The following is a 16,670-nucleotide window of genomic DNA, read 5'->3' as shown; positions in this document are numbered from 1 at the left end:
CCATAGAAGCCGCTCCTCCGTACGTATAATTCTGCGAGCCTATTTCAGATAATGCATACCATAACAAGATGCACAATGCTTCAGACCAAGCCTCCTTCTCCACCCTCTCTCGCTCTCCCCCCACAATTCCAGTCGCATCTCTTGCCCTAAACTTGTCTGCCCAATGCAAACAACTATAGAAGCTGATTTATCCACACTGATTGGTGAAGTGATTTAATATTGAGCTAAATGTGGAACTGCTGGTCTGAACTGTGGAACAGAACCAAAATAACAATGGTTCTGTTCAGAGCAAAACGGTTGGAAAATAATTTCGGTTCCAACCCCTGGTTAAAACATATTTTATAAGATGTCAAGATGTAACCTATAACAATAAGACAGAGTTAAAAGGTCAAAATCTACGTGAATGTATGACATTTGAACCCTTTTCCAGGTAGGAAGGGCAGACATATTGGTGGTGGGTGCAGGCAAGGCGGAGATGGTGAAAGGCGAGTGGTTGAAGGAGGGCGCTGTGGTTATCGACTGTGGCATCAACCACATCCCAGGTATGTATAACAACTGTTTTCTCAATCACAACCCATGGGCTACATCCCAGTAGTCTTGAATAGCATCCAGTGTCCATACCGATCATTGGTGATGGAGAGGAGGAGAGGAAGCCATTTAACACTTTTAGAACGAGGCGGGTGTCTCCTTTTAAATTCTTCCTTGTCTGGTGCTAGTCTGTTTCTGCTTTAGTCAACGATGTGATGATGTTGAATGTAGGAAGTCCAGTAGCCAGGCTACTGCTTGGGATCTCAGTAACCCTCGACTTCAGCCTTTTGAACTTTGACCCTGACCATTTGACCCCCACAGATGACAGCAAAGCCAATGGGATGCGAGTGGTGGGGGACGTGCATTACCCCTCTGCCAAGGAGAAGGCTGGGTTTATTACCCCTGTGCCCGGGGGAGTGGGACCAATGACCGTTGCTATGCTCATGGAGGTAGGCTGTCATAAATTCAATTATATTACTTTTGAGTGGTTTTCGGGCTAAAAAGTGCATTCAATTTACTTTCCCACATGAACGTCAAACAGACTTATTTTGGCTTTTTGCATATGTGTAGAATAATAAATAATAATTTATCTGAAACAAATTTTGGCTATATTATAATGCACAGACACTCATTTTGAGCCAAGGGGGACAATTAACCTTTCTGATTAAATTGTTTTAGTTTCCTCTCTACGATAAAGATACTAAATCAATACAAAATAATAGATATTACTTTTTCTTGTTCGTACATGTTCTTGCCAGTCTATTTTATAGGCATTACCACATAAATATCTTGGCTTGGACCCTGCCATGGCTGCTTGTAGCTATTCTTTTTTGTCATGTTGCCAATGTAACGGATGTGAAATGGCTAGCTAGTTAGCGGGTACGCGCTAATAGCGTTTCAATCAGTTACGTCACTTGCTCTGAAACCTAGAAGTAGTGTTTCCCCTTGCTCTGCAAGGTCCGCGGCTTTTGTGGAGCGATGGGTAACGATGCTTCGTGGGCGTCAGTTGTTGATGTGTGCAGATGGTCCCTGGTTCGCGCCCGAGGTCGGGGCGAGGGGACGTACTAAAGTTATACTGTTAGATTGATGCTGTTGACCCGGATCACTGGTTGCTGCGGAAAAGGAGGAGGTTGAAAGGGGGGTGAGTGTAACGGATGTGAAATGGCTAGCTAGTTAGCGGGTACGCGCTAATAGCATTTCAATCAGTTACGTCACTTGCTCTGAAACCTAGAAGTAGTGTTTCCCCTTGCTCTGCAAGGGCCGTGGCTTTTGTGGAGCGATGGGTAACGACGCTTCGTGGGTGACTGTTGTTGATGTGTGCAGAGGGTCCCTGGTTCGCGCCCGTGTCGGGGCGAGGGGACGGTCTAAAGTTATACTGTTACACCAACAACACAGAAGTAAATCTATCATTGGTTAATGTAATTAAAATGGAGGCCCTAGTTATGCACTTACTGGCAACATCCCAAATGGCACCCTATTCCCTATATGGGGCACTACTTTGAAAAGATCCCTATGGGACCAGGTCAAAAGTAGTGCTCAAAATAGTGAATAAGGTGCCATTTAGAACACATCGCTGTCTTTCTCCATTGCTTTTGAGGGAGTATTTTTTTCTTGTTTTCTCATTCAGTTGTAAATGTCAAGATCGCAACGCTATAATGTTCAATGATCACCTATAGTTACAAAAAAATGCCCTTTTTTCTCTGTGTAGTTTTATTAAATGAGGATGTTTATCTTTTGGGGAATTTTTTTAATTAACCTTAAGGACCGGTGTCCTGTCAACAGGACAGTTGTAAATCACGCAGCACGTTATGTCAAGATCACAGATTTTTAGATAAACAACAAATGTCGGTAAATGTAAGTGTCTTATATCGGCTGACAGCTTAAATTCTTGTTAATATAACTGCACTATCCAATTTACAGTAGCTATTACTTCAAAAAAAATGCCATGCTGTTGTTTGAGGAGAGCGCCTAACAACAAAACAGCTTTTTCATCGTGATAGGTTTGATAAACTCACCTCTGAAGGTGAAATGTGTAATTACATTCTGAAATATTGCTCTGATTTATCATCCAAAGTGTCCCAGAGATAACATGAAGTGTTGTTTTGTTAGATAAAATCATTTTTCATGTCCTAAAAAGGTCCAAATAGCATGCACGATCAATATTTATATTTCCACTTGTTCATTTTGCAAAGAAAGGAATCTGTGAAAATCTAACCCTAAACGTTGTTTCAACGAGTCAAATCACTTTCGAATCTATTCCTCACAGATCCTAGAAGCTAACAAGACTTCATTATTTCATTAGGGGTGTAGATTATCCTATAGGACACCATATTTGGTCAGAGAGCGACGTCTTCATGGCGCCATCACAGTGACGCGGCGGCCATCACTTGAACGACTGTATCTTTGTCAAATAAGCACCAATCGTTGTCAAGATAGATAGCCAATGAGCTGGGCTTTACGGGAGTATCATGTATATAGGAAATCATGTATATGTCGTAAAATGTAGTTTTTAACCTTGTACGACAGCATGCCTTTTCATTTGTGACAAAAATTATAAGGATATTCAGAGTTATGTAGTTATGAAAACTGGTTGTTTTGCAAATGTGGAACTTATAATACGTCTACTAATACTTGGAAGCTAAATCAAAGTCCAAGTATACAGATCTGACGATATTCTTGCATGAAAATGGAATATGAATGTGAATGTCTCCTTTGCGATTTGCCCAAATGTACCTGGTGACTAAAAGTTTTGAGGTTCAGTCATACTTGAAGTTATCCATCTGAAACGTTGCACATACACTGCTGCCATCTTGTGGACACTATCGGAATTACAACCAGAGTGACGGCTATAACAGTGACCTTTCTCTTGCATTTCAAAGATGGTGGTAAAAAAATACTGGTTGTTTTTTTTCTTTGTATTTTCTTCAACCAGATATATTGTGTTGTATTCCCCTACATTCAATTCACATTTCCACAAACTTCAAAGTGCTTCCTTTCAAATGGTACCAAGAATATGCATATCCTTGCTTCAGGGCCTGAGCTACAGGCAGTTCGATTTGGGTATGTCATTTAGGCGAAAATTGAAAAAATGGGGGCTATCCCTATTAAATAAAAACAACAACTGTTAACCATTTAATCTCGTGTTTTCTTTCTTTGTAATTTCTAGAACACTGTCCAGAGTGCAAAGCGCTTTCTCAAGACGTACCAGCCAGGAAAGTGGAACATTTCCTACACCAAGCTAAAGCCACAGAAACCTCAACCCAGGTATAGACTTGATATCCTTGCTACATCTTCACACAATTTAGAGGACTTGCCGCAGTTGTGCCTTTTACGCTTCTCTCAAATTAATTTATGTTTCATATAGGTGACCCCGTGATAATCAGTAAATTAAATGATGAATCAATCGATCAGTCAGCCATTTAGTCAGTCAGTCAGCCAATTTGACAATAACTAAGGGTCAAGTCCTAACAGTAGTGGCCATAAGGACACAACCACATTAGTAAAGAGAATTTGGAGAATTGGCATCACTGTAGGCCTACATCAGTATGATGTCATTTATGAGATCAAAGAAGCTCTCTACATGCTGTAGCTAGTGTGACCTTTTTCAGTGACACCGCGATCGCACACTCCTTCACGCCAAAGACAATTGGCCGTCTGGCCCGGGAGGTTGGCCTCTTCTCAGAGGAGGTGGAGCCCTACGGGACGACCCGAGCCAAAGTTCGTCTGGAGGCCTTGAACCGCCTCAAGACACAGCCTGATGGGAAATATTTGGTGGTCACAGGGTAAGGGTAGTAAAACTTGAAAGACTGGGCCCAATGGGACAGTATGCAATACTCTAGGTCACATCACATACCAATATGCAGTATGTGTACCAATTAACATTGGCACGGAAAGGTCATTATGAGCCTGTATGGGATATGCCCTGGCCTCTGTGCCCGGAAATGGCAAATGTTTTATGGCAAATGGCACAGCATCGTATCTGTAAGTCCTTTGACTTCCTCCTGGCAGGATCACACCCACGCCACTGGGTGAGGGAACGACAACCACCACGCTGGGGTTGGCACAGGCCCTAGGGGCACACCTTCATGTCAACAGTTTTGCCTGTGTGCGCCAACCCAGCCGGGGCTCAAACTTTGGGGTCAAAGGTGAGTTTTTTTTACTAAACATACTGCTTGGTGTTTCTGTCTTTGAAATGATTTTGCCACTGGATTACCCAGTTGTTAATTTGTTTGAAGAAATAAATCAATCCAACTAATTTATCTGACAAATCACAAGCCTTCAACTGACGAATCAAAATAATCACAAGAAAGCATACTCAGTTGTTGTTGTGTAGTCTCATACACATGCACAAATCTTCCACATATAAAAAGCACATTATTTATGCAAAACTTAAAGTGAACCACGTGTTTTCAAGTTAAGTTTCGGCCCTCAAAATGTACTCTGTATACCCCTTGTCATAAACCATTATTTATGGATATGTAAATAGTTTTTTAATGATTTATTAATAATTACTCCATTATTTGTAAAGACAGTTATACACACATGTTTAAACAATTATAAAATGTACTTTGATTATAACTTCTATGTAGGGGGTGCTGTTGGAGGTGGTTATTCCCAGGTCATTCCTATGGAAGAGGTAAGCACTTTCTACTCCTCCTTTAGATACATCTATGTACACATTTGAGTGCAGTCTTTTTAATCTGTTCTACCTCACTGATTCCAGGTCAGTCTCCACCTCAGCAGTGACACACAAGCTGTCATGGCAGCCAGTAGCCTGGTGGTGGACACCATCAATGCACGTGTGTTATCCGAGTCAACACAGTCAGATAAGGTAATAAAAAACATCATATTAGTCCCGATATTATTTGGTCTCTCTATTTCAAAATCCTATTTCAATTGTTCTTTACTTTGTTTACTAGGAAATTATGTGGTATGTGTGCTATCTGTTACTTCCAAGGCAAAACTGCATGATTTAAAATGGCATGTAAAAGTGCTCCTTTACATTACTCACACTAAAAACGAAAGGGATTCATTATAGAATGTTTTATTTTATTATAAAATTGTCTTCAAAAAGTATTCACACCTCTTGACTTTTTACACCTTTTGTTATGTTTACAACGTGGGATTAAAATCTATTTAATTCAAAAAAAATTGTCAATGATCCACACACAATATGTCATGTGAAAGTGGAAAACAATTTTATGAAAAATACATCTTGATTAGATAAGTATTCAACCCCCTGAGTCAATACATGTTAGAATCTCCTTTTGCAGCTATTACAGCTGTGAGTGTTTTTGGGTAAGTCTCTAAGAGCTTTGCATACCTGGATTGTACAATATTTGCCCATTATTCTAATCAAAATTCTTCAAGCTCTGTCAAGTTGGTTGTTGATCATTGCCAGATAGCCATTTTCAAGTCTTGCCATAGATTTTCAAGACAATTTACAGTACCAGTCAAAAGTTTGGACACACCTACTAATTCCAGAGTTTTTCTTTTTTTTTAAACTCTTTTCTACATTGTAGAATAATAGTGAAGACATTAAAACTATGAAATAACACATATGGAATCATGTGGTAACCAAAAAAGTATTAAACAAATCAAAATATATTTTATATTTGAGATTCTTCAAAGTAGCCACCCTTTTCCTGTCACGTTCGTAATAAGGACGAGACCAAGGCACAGCGTGTGTTGAGTTACACATCTTTATTTGAGTGAAACTTTCAAACAAAACAATAAACAAGCAACGAAACGTAACCTCAGTGGTGCTACAAGCAAATACACAAATAATATCCCACAAACACAGGTGGGAAAAATTGCTACCTAAATATGATCCCCAGTTAGAGGCAACGAATACCAGCTGCCTCTAATTGGGAACCATACAAAAAACCAGCATAGAAATATTGAACTAGAACACCTACTACACCATAGAGAACCAAGGGCTCTCTATGATCAGGGCGTGACAGTACCCCCCCCCCCCCAAAGGTGCGGACTCCGGCCGCAAAACCTGAAACCAAATGGGGGGATAGGGGGGATGACTAGTGTCGTTGGCGGCTCCGTGCAGGTCGTAGCCCCCGCCCAGACCGGCCATGGCGCCGGGCTGAACACCGTGCATGGACTGGGTACCGGCGCAGAGGAAGGCTCCGATCTTGGAGCGGGACTGGATGCCGTGCCTGGACTGGGCATCGGCGCAGAGGAAGGCTCCGGCCTAGGAGCTGGGTTGGACGCCGTGCCTGGACTGGGCACCGGTGCAGAGGAAGGCTCCTGCCCTGGAGCGGAAATGGACACCGTGTCTGGACTGGGCACCGGCGCAGAGGAAGGCTCCTGCCCTGGAGCGGGACTGGACACCGGCGCAGAGGAAGGCTCCTGCCCTGGAGCGGGATTGGACACCGTGCCTGGACTGGGCATCGGCGCAGAGGAAGGCTCCGGCCTAGGAGCGGGACTGGGGAGGCGCATTGGAGGCCTGGTGCATGGAGCCGGCACACGTGGCACCGGATTGGTGACACGCACTTCAGGGCGAGTGCGGGGAGCTGGCACAGGACGTACCGGACTGGGGAGGCACACTGGAGGCCTGGTGCGTGGAGCCGGCACAGGTGGCACCGGACTGGTGACACGCACTTCAGGGCGGGTGCAGGGAGCTGGCAACGGACGTACCGGGCTGGGGAGACGCACTGGAGGCCTGGTGCGTGGAGCCGGCACAGGTGGCACCGGACTGGTGACAAGCACTTCAGGGCGAGTGCAGGGAGCTGGCACAGGACTCACCAGACTCACCAGACACAACCTCCCATGATTTCTTCCCAGGTACAAAACTCCTTTACCCCTTCACACGCTGCTTGGTCCTTGCTTTGTGGGATATTCTGTCACGTTCGTAATAAGGACGGGACCAAGGCGCAGCGTGTGTTGAGTTCCACATCTTTATTTGAGTGAAACTTTCAAACAAAACAATAAACAAGCAACGAAACGTAACCTCGGTGGTGCTACAAGCACATACACAAACAATATCCCACAAACACAGGTGGGAAAATGGCTACCTAAATATGATCCCCAGTTAGAGGCAACGAATACCAGCTGCCTCTAATTGGGAACCATACAAAACTCCAACATAGAAATATTGAACTAGAACACCCCCTAGTCACGCCCTGACCTACTACACCATAGAGAACCAAGGGCTCTCTATGGTCAGGGCGTGACATTTCCTTGATATGACAGCTTTGCACGCTCTTGGAATTCTCTCAATTTCTTTGCCACATTTTTTGCAGCATTACTTTAGTGCCTTATTGCTAACAGGATGCATGTTTTGAAAGACTGTTATTCTGTACAGGCTTCCTTCTTTTCACTCTGTCCTTTAGGTTAGTATTGCGGAGTAACTATAATGTTGTTGATCCATCCTCAGTTTACTCCTCTCACAGCCATTAAACTATGTAACTGTTTTAAAGTCCCCATTGGCCTCATGGTGAAATCCCTGAGTGGTTTCCTTCGTCTTTGGCAACTGAGTTAGGAATTGTATTGATACACCATCCAAAGCGTAATTGATAACGTTACCATGCTCAAGATATTCAGTCTGCTTTTTTTAATTTTCACCCATCTACCAATAGGTGCCCTTTTTTGCGAGGCTTTGGAAAACCTCCCTGGTCTTTGTGGTACAGAGATGAGTAGTCTTTCAAAAATCATGTTACCACTAATACTGCACACAGAGTGAGTCCATACATCTTATTATGTGACTTGTTAAGCACATTTCTACTCCTGTACTTATTTAGGCTTGCCATAACAAAGGGGTTAAATACTTATTGACTCAAGACATTTCAGTTTTAATTAATTATTAATTTGTACAAAATGTTAAAAAAACGAAAATCCACTTGGACATTATATCAACGATGTTGCTCTTGCTGCGGGTGATTCCTTGATCCACCTCTACGCAGATGACACCATTCTGTATACATCTGGCCCTTCTTTGGACCCTTTGTTAACAAACCTCCAAACAAGCTTCAATGCCATACAACACTCCTTCCGTGGCCTCCAACTGCTCTTAAACGCTAGTAAAACTAAATGCATGCTCTTCAACCAATCGCTGCCCGCCCGACTAGCATCACTACTCTGGACGGTTCTGACTTAGAATATGTGGACAACTACAAATACCTAGACGCTGCAGTGCCTCTTCAACCTCAGGAGGCTGAAGAAATTCGGCTTGTCACCAAAAACACTCACAAACTTTTACAGATGCACAATCGAGAGCATCCTGTCGGGCTGTATCACCGCCTGGTACGGCAACTGCTCCGCCCACAACCGTAAGGCTCTCCAGAGGGTAGTAAAGTCTGCACAACGCATCACCGGGGGCAAATTACCTGCCCTCCAGGACACCTACACCACTCGATGTCACAGGAAGGCCAAAAAGATCATCAAGGACAACAACCACCCAAGCCACTGCCTGTTCGCCCCGCTACCATCTAGATGGCAAGGTCAGTACAGGTGTATCAAAGCTGGGACCGAGAGGCTGAAAAACAGCTTCTATCTCAAGGCCATCAGACTGTTAAACAGCCATCACTAACATGGAGTGGCTGCTGCCAACATACTGACTCAAATCTCTAGCCACTTCAATAATAAAAAATTGGATGTAATAAATGTATCACTAGCCACTTTAAACAATGTCACTTTATATAATGTTTACATACCCTACATTACTCATCTCATATGTATATACTGTACTCCATACCATCTACTGCATCCTGCCTATGCCGATCGGACATCACTCATCCATAGATTTTTATGCACATATTCTTATTCATTCCTTTACATTTCTGTGTATAAAGTAGTTGTTGTGAAATTGTTAGGTTAGATTACTTGTTAGATATTACTGCATGGTCAGAACTAGAAGCACAAGCATTTCGCTACACTCACATTTACAATTGCTAACTAATTTTATTATATTTTTTTGTCTGGCTAGACTGTAAACTCTCCTTCCAGACTCATATTAAGCATCTCCAATCCAAAATTAAATCTAGATTCGGCTTCCTATTTCGCAACAAAGCCTCCTTCACTTCACGCCGCCAAACAAATTGTGGAAAAAGTCCAGGGGTGTGAATACATGCTGAAGGCACTGTAGATACGAGATGAGTAGCAGATTGTAAAACCAAAATATATTGGAGGAGGAATGGCTGTTAATCAAGTTGTGTGTAATTCGTGACAGGGTGCGATTTTAATTTGACCCTGCCCGTACAGGCTCTCTTTGATTGGCTGGTGCCACTGAGGGACGGTCACAGGAAGTTCTCCCTGTCCCAACTCAATAGGCTGAAGGCAAGTGGAACATCTTCCTCTCTTTATTGATGTGGTTATTACAAAGTATTGTTTTAAAGCAGACATCTCAAAGCAAATTTGCGTAAGGGGCCATCTCTGTAAAGAAAAATACTGTAAGTGCCTTACAGAAAATGTCAAGGGTGTAGACCATTGTCGAAAAAACAACGAAGGAATAGTGAATGTACAAGTTTAATGTAAAGAGTTTACTTCGAATGTAGGGTTTAATGTAGGGTTTAAATCGAATAGCAGCCCACAATGGGCCGTGGGGGGACATGTTTAAAGGGCTCATTCTTTTTGTTGGGGGGGGGGGGGATCTTGTCATTCTTGCAGATGATTGTTTGCCTTGTGATGTGTTTGTAGAGACTGGGTATAGAGAAACCAGAAACCCTGAAACCAGAGGAGATATACAGATTTATCCGTTTGGACATTGATCCAGAGACCAAGACGGTATGTCACTTATCATGAGGTGTAGCCTGGTCCCACATCTGTTTATATTGTCTTGGCAACTCCTATTGTTTGATCATTTGCGTGACAATGATGATAAGAGTTGACAAGAACGCACAAACAGATCTGGGACCAGGCTACATGAGGAGTACTAATGATTCCCTCATAAACATCCATTCACAAGTATTCTTCCATCAGCGACTGTATACCGTGACATTTTGAATGTAACACACAGAGATACTGAATGTCTCTTAAAACAACTGTGAATAAGCATGATTGACTAAAGATCAATGGATTCGGAGATAAGCTGGGAAAAAATGTGTTTGACCAGATACAATGCTATTTCACAGTAAACAAATTGACAACAGACTTTCAGCACGCATATAGGGAAGGACACTCAGCAAGCACGGCACCTAGACAAATTACTGATAATTGGCTGAGAGAAATTGATGATCAAATGATTGTGGGGGCTGTCTTGTTAGACTTCATTGTAGCTTTTTACATTATCAATCATAGTCTGCTGCTGGAAAAACATATGTGTTACGGCTTTACACCCCCTGCTATAATGTGGATAAAGAGTTACCTGTCTAACAGAACACAGAGGGTGTTCTTTAATGGAAGCCTCTCCAACATAATCCAGGTAGAAGCAGGAATTCCCCAGGGTAACTGTTTAGGCCCTTTGCTTTTTTCAATCTTTACTAACGGCATGCCACTGGCTTGGAGTAAGGCCAGAGTGTCTATGTATGCGGATGACTCAACACTATACACATCAGATACTACAGCGACTGAAATGACTGCAACACTTAACAAAGAGCTGCAGTTAGTTTCGGAATGGGTAGCAAGAAATAAGTTAGTCCTAAGTATTTCTAAAACTAAAAGCATTGTATTTGGGACAAATCATTCACTAAATCCTAAACCTCAACTACATCTCATAATGAATAACGTGGAAATTGAGCAAGTTGAGATGACTAAACTGCATGGAGTAACCCTGGAATGTAAACTGTCATGGTCAAAACATATTGATACAACAGTAGCTAAGATGGGGAGAAGTCTGTCCATAACAAAGCGCTACTCTGCCTTTTTAACAACACTATCAACAAGGCAGGTCCTACAGGCCCTGGATTTGTCACACCTGGACTACTGTTCAGTCGTGTGGTCAGGTGCCACAAAGAGGGACTTGGGAAAATTGCAGTTGGCTCTGAACAGGGCAGCATGGCTGACCCTTAAAAGTACATTGAGAGCTAACATTAAGGACATGCATGTCAATCTCTCATGGCTTAAAGTGGAAGAGAGATTGACTTACTCATTACTTGTTTTTGTAAGGGGTGTTGACAAGCTGAACATACCGAGATGTTTATTTAAACTACTAGCACGCAGCTCGGACACCCATGCATACCCCACAAGACATGCCCCCGGAGGTCTCGTCACAATCCCCAAGTCCAGAACAGACAATGGGAGGTGCACAGTACCACATAGAGCCATGACTACATGGAACTCTATTCCACATCAGGTAACTGATGCAAGCAGTAGAATCAGATTTAAAGAGCAGATAAAAATACACCATATGGAACAGCGGGGACAGTGAAGAGACACAAACATAGGCACAAATGCATGATAACATATGCATGATAACATACTCACTATACACACACGTACACATGGATTTTGCGTTGTAGATATGTGGTAGTGGAGTATTGGCCTGACGGCACACACTTAGTGTGTTGTGAATTCTGTGTTGAATGTATTGTAATGTTTTTAGAATTGTATATCTTCCTTAATTTTGCTGGACTCCAGGAAGAGAAGCTGCTGCCTATACAAATACCTTACCTCTCTGCAGGTAGTAGGCCAATAGGTATATTTTTAAGGTTCTATCTAATAAACTTGTTCCAAACAGCTGAGTGGATCTGTGGCCAGTGAGATGATGGCTGTGCTGGCCCTCAGTACCAGTCTGGGAGACATGACGCGCCGCCTGGCCAGGATGGTGGTGGCCTACAGCCGCAAGGGGAAGCCAGTCACAACAGAGGACCTGGTCAGTGTGTGTGTGTGTGTACATGTGTATTTGAAAAGAAGAGAAAGAGTTTACGATATGTGTTAGCAAGTGTGCAAATAATGATTTGCGGACGAACGTGTGTCCACTTATGGCGCTTGTTCTATATAATTTCCAATCATGGTGTGCAACAGGAGCGAGTGCTATTCTTATTGTTTCCGAGTGAATAACATGTTATTAGAGTCTCTTGCTGTGTTCGTCCAACAGGGTATTAGTGGAGTGTTGGCCACGTTGATGAGAGATGCTGTGAAGCCCAGTCTAATGCAGACCATGGAGGTGAGAGACCCAGACACCCAGACCGATCTATGAGATTAATGTATGATTCATATTTCGTATTAGACCCTTAAGTCTTTTGTGTGTGTGCACCCCAATGGTGGAACAAGTTTTCCCTTAATGTCAGGACAGTGGAGTCCCCCCGAAAACATCTGAATCTATACCTCTTTAAAGAGTATCGTAGTACTTTACACTCGTACCCATATACGGGTTCAAAATGACAGATTTGGGCACTGATAAATGGCTAAATTGGAATGCAGTGGCTATACAGTAACATGCTATAGATGACGTCAGAGTTTCGGCTCAGCGCTTCACTTTGGACCCATCTACTTGGGCTCCCGGGTGGCACAGCGGTCTAAGGCACTGCATCTCAGTGCTAGAGGAGTCACTAGAGACACCCTGGTTTGAATCCAGGCTGTATCACAACCAGCCGTGATTGGGAGTCCCATAGGGCGGCGCACAATTGGACCAGCGTCATCCGGATTTGGTTGGTGTAGGATATCATTGTAAATAAGAATTTGTTCTTAACTGACTTGCCAAGTTAAATAAAGGTAAAACATTTAATAAAATACTCATTCATGGGTTTTTCTTTATTTTGATTATTTTCTACATTGTACAATAATAGTGAAGACATAACACTACGAAAAAGTGTTAAACAAATCAAAATATATTTGAGATTATTTAAAGTAGTCACCCTTTGCCTTGATTACAGCTTTGCACACTCTTGGCATTCTCTCAACCAGCTTCATGAGGTAGTCATCTGGAATGCATTTCAATGAACAGGTGTGCATTTTTAAAAGTTAATTTGTGAAATGTCTTTCCTTCTTAATGCATTTGAGCCAATCAGCTGTGTTGTGAAAAGGTAGGGGTGATATATAGAAGATAACCCTATTTGGTAAAAGACCACGTCCATATTATGGCAAGAACAGCTCAAATAAGCAAAGAGAAACAACAGTCCATCATTAAGACATGAAGGTCAGTCAATGCGGAAAATTTCAAGAACTTTGAAAGTTTCTTCAAGTGCAGTTGCAAAAACCATCATGAGGACCGCCACAAGAAAAGGAAGACCCAGAGTTACCTCTGCTGCAGAGGATAAGTTCATTAGAGTTACCAGCCTCAGAAATTGCAGCCCAAATAAATGCTTCACAGAGTTCAAGAAACAGACACATCTCAACATCAACTGTTCAGAGGAGACTGCGTGAATCAGGAGTTCATGGTTGAATTGCTGCAAAGAAACCACTACTAAAGAACACCAATAAGAAGAAGAGACTTGCTTGGGCCAAGAAACACGAACAATGTACATTAGACCGGTGGAAATCTGTCCTTTGGTCTGATGAGTCCAAATTTGAGATTTTTGGTTTCAACCGCCGTGTCTTTGTGAGACGCAGAGTAGGTGAATGAATGATCTCAGCATGTGTGGTTCCCACCGTGAAGCATGGAGGATGAGGTGTGATGGTGTGGGGCTGCTTTGCTGGTGACACTGTCAGTGATTTATTTAGAATTCAAGGCACACTTAACAAGCATGGCTACCACAGCATCCCATCTGGTTTGCGCTTATTGGGACTATCATTTTTTTTGTTCAACAGGACACTGACCCAGCACACCTCCAGGCTGTGTAAGGGCTATTTGACCAAGAAGGAGAATGATGGAGTGCTGCATCAGATTACCTGGCCTCCACAATACCCAACCTCAACCCAATTGAGATGGTTTGGGATGAGTTGGACTGCAGAGTGAAGGAAAAGCAGCCAACAAGTGCTCAGCATATGTGGGAACTCTTTCAAGATTGTTGGAAAAGCATTCCAGGTGAAGCTGGTTGAGAGAATGCCAAGCGTGTGCAAAGCTGTCATCAAGGCAAAATGTGGCTACTTTGAAAAATCGCAAATATTAAACACTTTTTTATTCCATATGTGTTATTTCATAGTTTTGATGTCTTCACTGTTATTCTACAATGTAGAAAATAGTAAAAATAAAGAAACCATTGAATGAGTAGGTGTGTCAAAACTTTTGACTGGTACTGTATATATCCACCATGCAACTGTATGTTTGTCTTGACAAGCACGTAGGACACAGACAAAGGAAGGGGGAGGATAGAGGGAGCGACAGAGGAAAGGATAGAGGGAGAGCATACAGCCGTGAGGCCCAGATATCAATTGTTTCATAAATTCTTAATATTGTTGTTGCTAAATGATTGAGGGTTAGGTTCTGTGTCTTAGGTTTCTTACTGTTGACTCTCTTTCCCTTCTCCACCCCCCCCCCCCCCCCCCTCTCTCTATCTATCTCTCTCTCTAGGGGACACCTGTGTTTGTTCACACCTGTCCATTGTCAGATATTGCCCAGGGCAACTCGTCCATCCTGGCTGACCAGATCGCCTTAAAGCTGGTGGGCCCAGAGGGGTTTGTGGGTAAGTAAAATGCTGTTAAAAGCCTAGTGCAGCCAAAATGATTGTTTTTCCTGTGTTTTGTATCATATTGTAAAACAGGTGATGAAACTAAAACTGTAAAAGTGTAGATATAAGTTTTACTTCCTGATGGTTGAAAATGCAATTTTACACAGGACTAAATCAGCAGGTTTTGAATGGGTGGAGTTTTGGCTTGCTTGGTGACATCAACAGTTCCAAGCCTCTCTTCCAATAGCAGCTAGTTTTCAGCGTACATATCCCTTGCATTAGGCCCCTCCAATGAGACCCCTCACTACCATACAGTCCTAGCAAAATTATTGCTTGAGAAAGTTTTTTTTGCGATTAATCTATTTTTGTTTATTTTTGACAGTTTTAATGGATAGCTATTACAGTAAGATACTGTTACCCAGCTATGATAGTGAGATAAAAACAGCTGCGTTGGGCCTTTAACACGTATGACACACTAACTGTATCATGCACTTTAGTATGCACTTTGTGTGATTTTCTGTCTCAGGTCAATTGAATGGACAATAAAGCAAATTTTGTTTCATTCAATGGTGGACATTCAGTGAAATAAGTGACAACAGGAGAAACATTTAACACAATTATTAGCAGAAAGCTTTTGAAAAACCACTTGCTTGAAATGGGATGACTCGTTTACGGGAGGCAGCTCTGCAGAATGGTCACTAGCTGGCATAGACACAAAGTCATAAGATCTGATTATAGAGGGAAAGTTTAGAAAAGTCCGTTTGAAAAAGTAAAGTGAAAGGATATTAGACCAGGGTTTTGTTTCTGTTCAATAAAAGGATACATTTTTGTAATGTTACATAAATGTCACATATACTTATGAATATATAATGATTCTGCTGTTTGTGTCTCACCTCTCTTCACCCTACATCCCCTTACCAATGTAACATCACACACACACACACACACACACACACACACACACACACACACACACACACACACACACACACACACACACACACACACACACACACACACACACACACATAAAACGTCCCCCCAGTCACCGAGGCAGAAGGAGGTGCTGAATTAGGCATGGAGAAGTTCTTCGACATCAAGTGTCGCTCTTCGGGCCTGCATCCTGACGTGGTGGTGATGGTGGCTTCGGTTCCTGCCCTGAAGATGCATGGGGGTGGACCTGCGGTGAGCTACCACTAGGGGGAGTGCTAGTAAGGGAGGAGAGTAGAACATACCAGTCAGTCAATTGGATAAGTGCTCTATCTCAATTGCTTAAAAATCTGTCTTCTATCTGTCACTTTCACTTCATCTGCATTGATTTGAAAAGACTTGACAGGTGAAAAGAAAATGCTAGAAGCTCATCATTAGTCTCCCCTACTGTCGTCAGTCCTTTTAGATAAGCGCAATGAAGGATAGGAGGCGAGTTGAGGAAATATTTTTCATGCAATTAAGAAAGAGCCAGGGTCTGAACGCACTCCATGGACGACATAAAAATGAGACTTTATTTTTTAAACACTGTCCCCTCTCATTCTCACGCACTCCCTTTGAAGATCTAAGGACATCTGGCAAGTGGCTTCTGGATATGGTTGCCTCCAAAATAGCACCCTATTCCCTATGTAGTGCAATACTTCTGACCAGGGCCCATAGGGCTCTGTTAAAAGTAGTAAACTATATAAGAAATAGGGTGCCATTTTAATGTAAAGT

The 16,670-nt window shown here is 42.5% G+C and overlaps 1 protein-coding gene across 6 annotated transcripts in view; it reads left to right on the top strand.

The window, feature by feature from the left end:
* The window catches only part of LOC120019604 (C-1-tetrahydrofolate synthase, cytoplasmic-like), a 51,958-nt gene that overhangs the window by 14,565 nt on the left and 20,723 nt on the right, over positions 1 to 16,670 (top strand). For all 6 annotated transcript variants that reach the window (XM_038962943.1, XM_038962938.1, XM_038962939.1 and 3 more), the window contains 13 exons: positions 431 to 542; positions 850 to 977; positions 3,695 to 3,792; positions 4,137 to 4,310; positions 4,537 to 4,673; positions 5,118 to 5,164; positions 5,252 to 5,359; positions 9,742 to 9,816; positions 10,177 to 10,263; positions 12,155 to 12,289; positions 12,515 to 12,583; positions 14,870 to 14,981; positions 16,012 to 16,151. In XM_038962943.1, coding sequence (XP_038818871.1) covers positions 431 to 542; positions 850 to 977; positions 3,695 to 3,792; positions 4,137 to 4,310; positions 4,537 to 4,673; positions 5,118 to 5,164; positions 5,252 to 5,359; positions 9,742 to 9,816; positions 10,177 to 10,263; positions 12,155 to 12,289; positions 12,515 to 12,583; positions 14,870 to 14,981; positions 16,012 to 16,151 — 1,422 coding nt within the window. The remainder of the gene's footprint in view (positions 1 to 430; positions 543 to 849; positions 978 to 3,694; positions 3,793 to 4,136; positions 4,311 to 4,536; positions 4,674 to 5,117; positions 5,165 to 5,251; positions 5,360 to 9,741; positions 9,817 to 10,176; positions 10,264 to 12,154; positions 12,290 to 12,514; positions 12,584 to 14,869; positions 14,982 to 16,011; positions 16,152 to 16,670) is intronic.

This window comes from Salvelinus namaycush, chromosome 24 (assembly GCF_016432855.1).
Source record: "Salvelinus namaycush isolate Seneca chromosome 24, SaNama_1.0, whole genome shotgun sequence".
NCBI classification, from domain to species: Eukaryota; Metazoa; Chordata; class Actinopteri; order Salmoniformes; family Salmonidae; genus Salvelinus; species Salvelinus namaycush.
This window is presented reverse-complemented; position numbering and strand designations above follow the sequence as displayed.